Source organism: Haliotis rufescens, unplaced genomic scaffold (genome assembly GCF_023055435.1).
Source record: "Haliotis rufescens isolate VD_foot unplaced genomic scaffold, xgHalRufe1.0.p SCAF_25, whole genome shotgun sequence".
NCBI lineage: Eukaryota > Metazoa > Mollusca > Gastropoda > Lepetellida > Haliotidae > Haliotis > Haliotis rufescens.
In genome coordinates, this window is record NW_025963946.1 from 490636 (window position 1) to 505237 (window position 14602).

A 14602-nucleotide genomic window follows, 5' to 3' on the forward strand; every position below is an offset into this window, starting at 1 on the left:
AGTGGCACAGGTAGGTGTGTGCATGTACCAGCACTCAAAGCACAACTCCAGGATGGACAGGCGGAGCATGAACTGCTTCGTCACGCTGCAACAATCCTACCCTGAGGCAATTCTAGGTATCATTCAATTACAAAGTTACGTCTATCCCATGTATCAGACAATTACAAAGTCATGTCTGTCCAATGTTTCAGACAATTACAAAGTCATGTCTGTCCCATGTTTAGGACAATTACAAAGACACTTCTGTACCATGTTTCAGACAATTACAAAGTCATGTCTATCCATTGTTTCAGACAATTACAAAGTCACGTCTGTCCCATGTTTCGGACAATTACAAAGTCATGTCTATGCCATGTTTCAGTCAATTACAAAGTCGCGTCTGTCCCATGTTTCGGACAATTACAAAGTCATGTCTATCCATTGTTTCAGACAATTACAAAGTCACGTCTGTCCCATGTTTCAGACAATTACAAAGTCACGTCTGTCCAATGTTTCAGACAATTACAAAGTCACATCTGTCCCATGTTTCGGACAATTACAAAGTCATGTCTATGCCATGTTTCAGACAATTACAAAGTCACTTCTGTCCCATGTTTCAGACAATTACGAAGTCATGTCTGTCCCATGTTTCAGACAATTACAAAGTCATGTCTGTCCCATGTTTCGGACATTACAAAAACACATCTGTCTCATGTTTGAGACATTACATCAAAGTCACGTCTGTCCCATGTTTCGGGCAATTACAAAGTCATGTCTGTCCCATGTTTCAGACAATTACAAAGTCACGTCTGTCCCAAGTTTCAGACAAATACAAAGTCACGTCTGTCCCATGTTTCAGACAATTACAAAGTCACGTCTGTCCCATGTTTCGGACAATTACAAAAGTCACGTCTGTCCGTTTCGGGCAATTACAAAGTCATGTCTGTCCCATGTTTCGGACACTTACAAATTCACGTCTGTCCCATGTTTGGGGCAATTACAAAGTCACGTCTGTCCCATGTTTCGGACAATTACATATTCACGTCTGTCCCATGTTTCGGGCAATTACAAAGTCACGTCTGTCCCATGTTTCGGACAATTACAAAGTCACATCTGTCCAATGTTTCGGACAATTACAAATTCACGTCTGTCCCATGTTTATGACAATTACAAAGTCATGTCTGTCCCATGTTTATGTCAATTACAAAGTCACATCTGTCCCATGTTTCGGACAATTACAAAGTCATGGATATCCCATGTTTCAGACAATTACAAAGTCACGTCTGTCCCATGTTTCAGACAATTACAAAGTCATGGATATCCCATGTTTCAGACAATGAGAAAACCAATCACATCCTTGATTAGATTATGCATGCCGTATGATATTCCATAGTGGTAGATCAAGACTCATCACCAATCTGACTGTATACATCAATACAGTGTTTGACTTGACACATTATGAAGACCCACGGAGTCTCCAGGACTCACAAATAGAGAGACCAAGGTATATCCCTCCCGTTGTATACAGCCGGTGTCAAATCTAAATGAGAGTATTAACGCATGGCAGCCAACGCAATGACATTTATTTTTTCACCTGCAGAAAAAAACCAAATCATCGAAATTAAAATGTAAAATTACAGCTAATCTATTACAATTCATTCACACATGTACAAAGAAAAATCCAAATCAACACAAGCTATAAGAGGCAAATAACCACCATCTTCTAAGAACATCTAAAACACAAGGAATGGTATCGACAGCAACTTCTTCATCTACTTGAGATGTGGTTACAATGGTGGTAACTTATCCATAGAGTAGAAGCTTGTTTTGGTTTCTTTATTGCCCTACTCAATAATTGCAGCTGTACGATGGTGACCAGTATCGAATCATGACAACCACACCACTGGGGCACCATGACACCCACACAACTGGGGCACCATGACAACCACACCACTGGGGCACCATGACACCCACTCTACTGGGGCATCATCACACCCACACCACTGGGGCACCATGACACCCACTCTACTGGGGCACCATGACAACCACACCACTGGGGCATCGTGACACCCACTCGACTGGGGCACCATGACACCCACACCACAGGGGGACCATGACACCCACACCACTGGGGCACCATGACACCCACTCGACTGGGGCACCATCACACCCACACCACTGGGGCACCATGACACCCACACCACTGGGGCACCATGACACCCACACCACTGGGGCACCATGACACCCACTCTACTGGGGCATCATCACACCCACACCACTGGGGCATCATCACACCCACACCACTGGGGCACCATCACACCCACACCACTGGGGCACCATGACAACCACACCACTGGGGCACCATCACACCCACACGACTGGGGCATCGTGACACCCACACCACTGGGGCACCATGACACCCACACCACTGGGGCACCATCACACCCACACCACTGGGGCACCATCACACCCACACCACTAGGGCACCATCACACCCACACGACTGGGACATCGTGACACCCACACCACTGGGGCATTATGACACCCACACCACTGGGGCACCATCACACCCACACCACTGGGGCACCATCACACCCACTCTACTGGGGCAACCTGACACTCACACCACTGGGGCATTATGACACCCACACCACTGGGGCACCATGACACCCACACGACTGGGGCAACCTGACACCCATGCTACTGGGGCAACCTGACACCCATGCTACTGGGGCAACCTGACACCTACGCTACTGGGGCAACCTGACACCCGTGCTACTGGGGCACCATGACACCCACGCTACTGAGGCACCATGACACCCGTGCTACTGAGGCACCATGACACCCGTGCTACTGGGGCAACCTGACACCCACACTACTGGGGCACTATGACACCCGTGCTACTGAGGCACCATGATACCCACGCTACTGGGGCACTATGACACCCGTGCTACTGGGGCACCATGACACCCGTGGTACTGGGGCACCATGGTACCCGTGCTACTGAGGCACCATGACACCCGTGCTACTGGGGCACCATGACACCCGTGGTACTGGGGCACCATGGTACCCGTGCTACTGAGGCACCATGACACCCGTGCTACTGGGGCACCATGACACCCGTGGTACTGGGGCACCATGGTACCCGTGCTACTGGGGCACCATGACACCCGTGGTACTGGGGCACCATGGTACCCGTGCTACTGGGGCACTATGACACCCGTGGTACTGGGGCACCATGACACCCACGCCACTGGGGCAACCTGACACCAATGCTACTTGGGCACCATGACACCCATGCCACTGGGGCAACCTGACACCCGTGCTACTGGGGCACCATGACACCCACACCCTCGGCGCACCATGACACCCACTCCACCAGGTACAATGACACCCACTCCACCAGGCACAATGACACCCACTCCACCAGGCACAATGACACCCACTCCACCAGGCACAATGACACCCACTCCACCAGGCACAATGACACCCACGCTACTGGGGCAACATCACACCCACACCCTCGGCGCACCATGACACCCACTCCACCAGGCACAATGACACCCACTCCACCAGGCACAATGACACCCACGCTACTGGGGCACCATGACACCCACACCCTCGGCGCACCATGACACCCACTCCACCAGGTACAATGACACCCACTCCACCAGGCACAATGACACCCACTCCACCAGGCACAATGACACCCACTCCACCAGGCACAATGACACCCACTCCACCAGGCACAATGACACCCACTCCACCAGGCACAATGACACCCACGCTACTGGGGCAACATCACACCCACACCCTCGGCGCACCATGACACCCACTCCACCAGGCACAATGACACCCACTCCACCAGGCACAATGACACCCACTCCACCAGGCACAATGACACCCACTCCACCAGGCACAATGACACCCACTCCACCAGGCACAATGAAACCCACTCCACCAGGCACAATGACACCCACTCCACCAGGCACAATGACACCCACTCCACCAGGCACAATGACACCCACGCTACTGGGGCAACATCACACCCACACCCTCGGCGCACCATGACACCCACTCCACCAGGTACAATGACACCCACTCCACCAGGCACAATGACACCCACTCCACCAGGCACAATGACACCCACTCCACCAGGCACAATGACACCCACTCCACCAGGCACAATGACACCCACTCCACCAGGCACAATGACACCCACTCCACCAGGTACAATGACACCCACGCTACTGGGGCACCATCACACCCACGCCACTGGGGCAACCTGACAGAACCCACAATCTTAGGATCATAGAATTCCTAAGGGACACAACTTGCAACACCTCAAACGACTTAGCAACCTGGGCCCCATTACAGTTGGATGAAACTGAGGATCACATGGACAGTGCTCACAGACCAAGGACTACAATGAAACATTCTGGGACTCAAATCCAAAACTAATGGATCCTTGACCTAAGGGAAACAACTCTGCATAGCCAAACATTCAGGCCAAGGGTCAGCCCTGATCCGATGAAACTGCAGTAGTTGCCATCAATACCACCACTTGCCATTGCATCTAAACGCCAACTAAAGGTCCATGACAAAACTATTCTTGATTCTCACAGTGGCATCTAAACGTCTAAGCATTCCACTACCGACCAGCTTCACTGTTTTTTACCTACCTCAAAAAGACATCTGTTGACCTCCATCTTCAACAAACAAATACCATTTAGCAAACGCTCAAAAACTTTAAGAGCATGTTTTTGAAATAGCAGTTTTGTACTCACCTCGTAATATTCTTTGTTGGCAGCCATTTTTAAAGCACTAATCCACTCCTCCATTTCCCTGCGAGAATCACTGCACAAGATGAGGTTTCTGAAGGGGGTTATAACCTGAAACAAACATAGAAGGTCATAAAGAATTCTTACATTTTTCAATTTTCTTGTTCCTGAAAATTGATCTACAGCCAAATAATGCATTGAAGTCTTCCATCATGATTTCTCATGTTTTAGATGACAAAAAAAATTCCCCTAAAGTAATCTTTTCTTTCTTGAAATATCATCATCAATCGTTGGTTGTAATAGGCGACCAAATGGATTGAGTGGTCCGGCAGCGTGACTAAGTAAATTTCATGTCATCGGAGCCTCGCGGCATTCATTGTGGCTCACTGAAACAATCACTGAATTGTCTGGCCCAGACTCAACTATTTACAGAACACCATCACACATGAAATATTGCTAAGAGGAGTTTAACAAAAAATGTCAGCTGAAACAAACTTAATCAATAACCCACACCAACAACCCAATACCACAAAAATCACAATTAGTCAAAAGGTCACATAAAATCAATAAACCATCACAAAAATCAGGTTAAAGAACACATCATCTTAATACTCAGGATTCTACAAAAAAGCAACATCAATAAAAACAATGTTCCATTCCCACGAAAAACACCCCAAAAAGGCCATGAAGCCCTAATACATTTCATCAAGTGCGTTGCCAAAGTTCCTACCTCTGGACTGCCCCCGATGGCATCCAAACATGGTCTAGTCCAGACCTCTCTACAACTCAGGTCTTACACCAGCTTTAGTTCTAAGGACGACCTGTAAGCTTTTATAGACATTCCCCCACGAGGGACTTGAATCAATAATGCTGAAATAATCGGACTAATGTCAAAGTTCAGCGCCTAATAAAATATTTATATACTGCCACTGAAGGCACTCCAAGAGTCAGCTAATCAATCCCAGTACATATGTAAAACAAAGGGCCCTGACATGAACATTATAAAACACTGCTAATTAATCAATTGACCATGTCCCCAATTATGTATTGAATTACAGTTTTTGCTATTAAAATTCAGAGCTTTTATCTTAAAAAACTAATTTTTACTCTTAAGTTTCATTTTACAAAACCAAACCTACAAAAGCTATCAATTTCTTTACCTTTAACATCATAAAAACATTTCACACAAAATTCAATTAAGTATTTTTATATGGCCCCTGGATGGGGACACAACAAGCCAATTAACCCCTTCAGTGACACGCCTTTGTTTCTGTAATTACCCTGACTGTAACAAACTCGGCATTGTGAAGAACACAGTTAAGCAGAACATTCAACTGAATCCCATGACTGGACATGAACATGTCTTCATACTGCCTTCTAAATGGAAGTCCAGCAACTCTTGCAGTAGCACCAACTGGCCAGTGAGTCTGGAGCCATGGAGCTGATCCCCTATTGCGGCTAGGACGGATAACTTGAAGTCCAGCAACTCTAGCAGTAGCGCCAACTGGCCAGTGAGTCTGCAGCCATGGAGCTGATCCCCTATTGGGGCTGGGACGGATAACTTGAAGTCCAGCAACTCTAGCAGTAGCACCAACTGGCCAGTGAGTCTGGAGCCATGGAGCTGATCCCCTATTGGGGCTGGGACGGATAACTCGAAGTCCAGCAACTCTTGCAGTAGCACCAACTGGCCAGTGATTCTGCAGCCATGGAGCTGATCCCCTATTGGGGCTGGGATGGATAACTCGAAGTCCAGCAACTCTAGCAGTAGCACCAACTGGCCAGTGAGTCTGGAGCCATGGAGCTGATCCCCTATTGGGGCTGGGACGGATAACTCGAAGTCCAGCAACTCTTGCAGTAGCGCCAACTGGCAAGTGAGTCTGCAGCCATGGAGCTGATCCCCTATTGCGGCTAGGATGGACAACTCGAAGTCCAGCAACTCTAGCAGTAGCACCAACTGGCCAGTGAGTCTGCAGCCATGGAGCTGATCCCCTATTGCGGCTAGGATGGATAACTCGAAGTCCAGCAACTCTAGCAGTAGCACCAACTGGCCAGTGAGTCTGGAGCCATGGAGCTGATCCCCTATTGGGGCTGGGACGGATAACTTGAAGTCCAGCAACTCTAGCAGTAGCGCCAACTGGCCAGTGATTCTGCAGCCATGGAGCTGATCCCCTATTGGGGCTGGGACGGATAACTCGAAGTCCAGCAACTCTAGCAGTAGCGCCAACTGGCCAGTGAGTCTGCAGCCATGGAGCTGATCCCCTATTGGGGCTGGGGCAGATAACCCAGGTGCTCGGGTGCAGAGTAGGTCCCGGGTGTTGAACTGTACTACCAAACAGGTCTACCCAGATTCCTGGCTAGTCACGTTATATATTGTTTCATGACAAACATTATCTTAAACTCCATGGTTACACTAGAAGTCACTAATTTTAGCATTTCTTTCTGATCATGCACCCATTCCTTCTGACTTTCATATTTTTGAATACAGTCAACTTCAGTATATGCATGATGAGATCGTTTTATATCAAATACATTTTGCCAGGCCTTCGGTCAAACAATTCCCAATCAAACATTTTATACCTATGCATATCTTGAGACCTGCAGCGGGTACCCGGTGGGGTCTTGTGATAGGGGGTTTGGTTACCGGGTAGAAATGTTGGACTCATCCCAGCCCTAACCCCTATCAAAGTGTGTTGACATCATTAATTCTCACAACACCATGTTGTTTCACTTCCACGCTTACTTCTTGATGAAACTATCTTTTCAAAGGTGACAGCATACGAAATTGAGGTACATATTGCCATCCAAAACATTCTTTTAATGAAACAAACATCGATCCATGTACTTCCACACACACATATAGATAGATATAGTAATATTTGTTCAACAATGATTATAAATTCTACCTATCAGGACAAAAAAAATGCTTATTAACTTAAGGGACTGGGATTTTTTTATACACTCCTGACTAAAAATATATTTATTATTGTAAAAAATACTTTAAATACTTTTGTATGGATGGGAGGTGGGTCTTAATAAAACAATCTTCAATAAAACAATCTTCATCCCAACTACTTGGACAAAAATATCAAAATTCAAAACGCAAAATCTGTTAGACTCCATTGACATGTCAAGTGGCTAGTTACGTTTGTCAGGATTAAGGGCAGTTTAAAGAGACAAAATGTCTTTCAGATCATAGTTATCAGTTTTTCTAGTAGAACGTCCAGTCAAAGTGGCTCAGGTCTTGTGAGCATGGGAGACCAGTCTGTAACTTTAGCCACGAGTCCGTACCCTCCATGTAAGTACGAGTTCTATTGTTCTAGTACGCATTGCTCATACAAGTCTTTACATTAACACTTATATCTACTGAAAATGAGATCAAGAGAGCAGACAGGTTCGGCCTCGTAGACTCAAAGATTTTGGCAAGACTGGTGCCGGCAGACCAAGGTTCCAGATCGAGGCCATTCTGGGATTCAAACTTACAACCAACAGGAACACTCCGCTACACAGGTCCGGATGTATCTGATAAGTTTTAAATACTGATTTAGTTGAATTCACTGCTGCATCGATGCCCATTTACACTTGACAATATGCTACATGGTACACGGACACGTGCATTAATTCATGTTTTAATTGTGTATCACTCTTCAAAAGGCAGTATTTACAAAGTGGCTGAGTATATGTTGAGGGAGTGAGTGCATGGTTTCATTACCCATAGAGGGACAAAATCAATATTCCTACATGATAATGATGGGAGTATCCACATACATAGTGGCATTGTCAGACACAAGTATCATTGTCAGACACATGTGGCATTGTCAGACACATGTGGCATTGTCAGATACAAGTGGCATTGTCAGACACAAGTATCACTGTCAGACACATGTGGCATTGTCAGACACATGTGGCATTGTCAGACACAAGTATCACTGTCAGACACAAGTGGCATTGTCAGACACATGTGGCATTGTCAGACACATGTGGCATTGTCAGACACATGTGGCATTGTCAGACACAAGTATCACTGTCAGACACAAGTGGCATTGTCAGACTCATGTGGCATTGTCAGGCACATGTGGCATTGTCAGACACAAGTATCATTGTCAGACACATATGGCATTGTCAGACACAAGTATCACTGTCAGACACATGTGGCATTGTCAGACACATGTGGCATTGTCTGACACATATGGCATTGTCAGACACAAGTATCACTGTCAGACACAAGTATCACTGTCAGACACATGTGGCATTGTCAGACACAAGTATCATTGTCAGACACAAGTGGCATTGTCAGACACATGTGGCATTGTCAGACACATGTTGCATTGTCAGACACAAGTATCACTGTCAGACACAAGTGGCATTGTCAGACACAAGTGGCATTGTCAGACACATGTGGCATTGTCAGACACAAGTGGCATTGTCAGACACAAGTGGCATTGTCAGACACATGTGGCATTGCCAGACACATGTGGCATTGTCAGATACAAGTATCATTGTCAGACACAAAGGGCACTGTCAGACACAAGTGGCATTGTCAGACACAAGTGGCATTGTCAGACACAAGTGGCATTGTCAGACACATGTGGCACTGTCAGACACATATGGCATTGTCAGACACAAGTATCACTGTCAGACACAAGTATCACTGTCAGACACATGTGGCATTGTCAGACACAAGTATCATTGTCAGACACAAGTATCATTGTCAGACACAAGTGGCATTGTCAGACACATGTGGCATTGTCAGACACATGTGGCATTGTCAGACACAAGTATCACTGTCAGACACAAGTGGCATTGTCAGACACATGTGGCATTGTCAGGCACATGTGGCATTGTAAGACACAAGTATCATTGTCAGACACATATGGCATTGTCAGACACAAGTATCACTGTCAGACACATGTGGCATTGTCAGACACATGTGGCATTGTCAGACACATGTGGCATTGTCAGACACAAGTATCACTGTCAGACACAAGTATCACTGTCAGACACAAGTGGCATTGTCAGACACAAGTGGCATTGTCAGGCACAAGTGGCATTGTCAGACACATATGGCATTGTCAGACACATATGGCATTGTCAGACACAAGTGGCATTGTCAGACACATGTGACATTGTCAGATACAAGTATCATTGTCAGACACATATGGCATTGTCTGACACAAGTGGCATTGTCAGAAGCATATGGCATTGTCAGACACAAGTGGCATTGTCAGACACAAGTGGCATTGTCAGACACATGTGGCATTGTCAGACACATATGGCATTGTCAGACACATATGGCACTGTCAGACACAAGTGGCATTGTCAGACACATGTGGCATTGTCAGACACATATGGCATTGTCAGACACATATGGCACTGTCAGACACAAGTGGCATTGTCAGACACATGTGGCATTGTCAGACACATATGGCATTGTCAGACACAAATGGCACTGTCAGACACAAGTGGCATTGTCAGACACATGTGGCATTGTCAGACACAAGTATCATTGTCAGACACAAGTGGCATTGTCAGACACATGTGGCATTGTCAGACACATGTGGCATTGTCAAAAACATGTGGCATTGTCAGACACAAGTATCATTGTCAGACACAAGTGGCATTGTCAGACACAAGTATCATTGTCAGACACAAGTGGCATTGTCACACACATGTGGCATTGTCAAAAACATGTGGCATTGTCAGACACATGTGGCATTGTCAGATACAAGTATCATTGTCAGACACAAGTGGCATTGTCAGACACATGTGGCATTGTCAGACACAAGTGGCATTGTCAGACATGTGGCATTGTCAGACACATGTGGCATTGTCAAAAACATGTGGCATTGTCAGACACATGTGGCATTGTCAGACACAAGTGGCATTGTCAGACACAAGTGGCATTGTCAGACACATGTGGCATTGTCAAAAACATGTGGCATTGTCAGACACATGTGGCATTGTCAGATACAAGTATCATTGTCAGACACAAGTGGCACTGTCAGACACAAGTGGCATTGTCAGACACAAGTGGCATTGTCAGACACAAGTGGCATTGTCAGACACATATGGCACTGTCAGACACAAGTGGCATTGTCAGACACAAGTGGCATTGTCAGACACATATGGCATTGTCAGACACAAGTGGCATTGTCAGACACATGTGGCATTGTCAGACACAAGTGGCATTGTCAGACACATGTGGCATTGTCAGACACAAGTGGCATTGTCAGACACATATGGCACTGTCAGACACAAGTGGCATTGTCAGACACATGTGGCATTGTCAGACACAAGTATCACTGTCAGACACAAGTGGCATTGTCAGACACAAGTATCATTGTCAGACACAAGGTGATATAATAAAATACAAAGCGACATCAAATACAAGTGGCGTCATCAGACATCATCTCCTGATACAGAGGCAGACAATCACCCAAAACAAATCAGACCATTTAAGGTCATAACACCACCTTCTTGTACAAACTGACACAAAGAATGACCAAAACAAACCTTCAGAGACGCCTGGTCCACACATGTGTATAACCCATCCTGTTCCCTCCACGAACACAAGACCCGTTCTCGACACCATCACAGAGTAAACACACTGACTACAACTCTGCCCAGCCTGTCATTCTACTCCACCATCGTCCCAGGCAGAAAATCCACGCTCAATTTGTGGTCACCATCATCATCTAATATCTCCGTTGACGATGTCACGTGCAGCCACAATAACGAGTATGTCCACAAGCGCCGATGCCACTACTGCAAGGATCAAAGCTTTATTTTCCCAGTGGGTACAGATCTGTAATTGCTCACGGTACCTAGCCTGAAACTGCTAAGCAAACCCTTGGGGCTAATCCCATAGCAAACTGTGAGCCTGCGACGGACAGCATGGTGGAGGGATTGTGCATACCTTCAAAGGCTTCAAATAAGTTCTGGTTAATAATCTGCACCTTCAAGAACTAGATCTGAGGGTTGGAACCGAGTGTGTTGACATTTTTCTGCGAGCTGATCTGCCAGATAATGATCTTCATGCTTCTTGTCCATAACACGCCATGGTGAAATTGACAAGTTACACACATATAACACCATGGTGAAATTGACATGTTACACACATATAACACCATGGTGAAATTGACATGTTACACACATATAACACCATGGTGAAATTGACATGTTATGTACATACAACACCATGGTGAAATTGACATGTTGCACACATATAACACCATGGTGAAATTGACATGGTGCACACATATAACACCATGGTGAAATTGACATGTTATGTACATATAACACCATGGTGAAATTTACATGTTACACACATATAACACCATGGTGAAATTGACATGTTACACACATATAACACCATGGTGAAATTGACATGTTACACACACATATAACACCATGGTGAAATTGACATGTTATGTACATACAACACCATGGTGAAATTGACATGTTGCACACATATAACACCATGGTGAAATTGACATGGTGCACACATATAACACCATGGTGAAATTGACATGTTATGTACATATAACACCATGGTGAAATTGACATGTTACACACATATAACACCATGGTGAAATTGACATGTTACACACATATAACACCATGGTGAAATTGACATGTTATGTACATACAACACCATGGTGAAATTTACATGTTACACACATATAACACCATGGTGAAATTGACATGTTACACACATATTACACCATGGTGAAATTGACATGTTACACACACATATAACACCATGGTGAAATTGACATGTTATGTACATACAACACCATGGTGAAATTGACATGTTATGTACATACAACACCATGGTGAAATTGACATGTTACACACATATTACACCATGGTGAAATTGACATGTTACACGCATATAACACCATGGTGAAATTGACATGTTGCACACATATAACACCATGGTGAAATTGACATGTTATGTACATATAACACCATGGTGAAATTGACATGTTGCACACATATAACACCATGGTGAAATTGACATGTTATGTACATACAACACCATGGTGAAATTGACATGTTACATGCATATAACACCATGGTGAAATTGACATGTTGCACACATATAACACCATGGTGAAATTGACATGTTACACACATATAACACGATGGTGAAATTGACATGTTGCACACATATAACACCATGGTGAAATTGACATGTTACACGCCTATAACACCATGGTGAAATTGACATGTTACACGCCTATAACACCATGGTGAAATTGACATGTTATGTACATACAACACCATGGTGAAATTGACATGTTACATGCATATAACACCATGGTGAAATTGACATGTTGCACACATATAACACCATGGTGAAATTGACATGTTACACACATATAACACGATGGTGAAATTGACATGTTACACACATATAACACCATGGTGAAATTGACATGTTACACGCATATAACACCATGGTGAAATTGACATGTTATGTACATACAACACCATGGTGAAATTTACATGTTACATGCATATAACACCATGGTGAAATTGACATGTTATGTACATACAACACCATGGTGAAATTGACAAGTTACACACATACAACACCATGGTGAAATTGACATGTTGCACACATATAACACCATGGTGAAATTGACATGTTACACGCATATAACACCATGGTGAAATTGACATGTTACACGCATATAACACCATGGTGAAATTGACATGTTACACGCATATAACACCATGGTGAAATTGACATGTTACACGCCTATAACACCATGGTGAAATTGACATGTTACACGCCTATAACACCATGGTGAAATTGACATGTTACAAGCCTATAACACCATGGTGAAATTGACATGTTACACGCATATAACACCATGGTGAAATTGACATGTTGCACACATATAACACCATGGTGAAATTGACATGTTACATGCATATAACACTATGGTGAAATTGACATGTTGCTCACATACAACACCATGGTGAAATTGACATGTTACACACACATATAACACCATGGTGAAATTGACATATGTCACTTGTACATATCACGTCATGGAGAAATTTACATTCTCTAACTGCTATATTCCATTCGTAGATATCATAATGAATCACATCCTGAACATCTATGACACCGCTAAATGTGTGCGTTGCTTTGACCCATGGTATGGTGAGATCATGAAAGTAGTCAAATATATAGAATTATCAATTTGAGATTCAAATCAACGTGTAAAAATGTTATTCTGTATATATTTCTATGGAATCACCTTTCTTTAAAATTCTACATGCCTCTGATAGAGATGCAATATTATATAGGTGGGTGTTGAAATTAAAACGTTCTTCCATCAAAACATTCCACTGACAGTGATTTACAAGACAACAAACAATGACTCTGAAACATTTCCTCCTTGTAACAATAGGATCTGCAGAATAACATCTGTTCTGATGTGATCCTTGATGATAAAGTGTTTAACTGAAAAGAAATTGTCAAACTACCCTTGTCCCAAGATACTTGTATAGTGAAATTTCCCCAACTACCCTTGTCCCAAGATACTTGTATAGTGAAATTTCCCCAACTACCCTTGTCCCAAGATACTTGTATAGTGACATTTCCCCTACTACCCTTGTCCCAAGATACTTGTATAGTGAAATTTCCCCTACTACCCTTGTCCCAAGATACTTGTATAGTGACATTTCCCCTACTACCCTTGTCCCAAGATACTTGTATAGTGACATTTCCCCTATTACCCTTGTCCCAAGATACTTGTATAGTGAAATTTCCCCAACTACCCTTGTCCCAGGATATTTGTATAGTTAAATTTCCCCAACTACTCTTG

At 44.3% G+C, this 14602-nt stretch overlaps 1 protein-coding gene across 9 annotated transcripts in view; it reads right to left on the reverse strand.

Moving 5' to 3' along the window:
• The window catches only part of LOC124123712 (diacylglycerol kinase delta-like), a 195698-nt gene that overhangs the window by 63232 nt on the left and 117864 nt on the right, over window positions 1-14602 (reverse strand). For 5 of the 9 annotated variants that reach the window (XR_006859334.2, XM_046486880.2, XM_046486884.2 and 2 more), the window contains 2 exons: window positions 4767-4871; window positions 4662-4688 (listed from right to left, as the gene is read on the reverse strand). Coding sequence is in view for 8 of the 9 variants with exons in the window: in XM_046486880.2 (XP_046342836.1) it covers window positions 4662-4688; window positions 4767-4871 (132 nt within the window). In the remaining variant the exon portion in view is untranslated. Of the gene's footprint in view, window positions 1-4661; window positions 4689-4766; window positions 4872-11270; window positions 11395-14602 lie in introns of those variants that run through there. The other 4 variants (XM_046486883.2, XM_046486882.2, XM_046486886.2 and 1 more) reach the window with 2 other exon arrangements.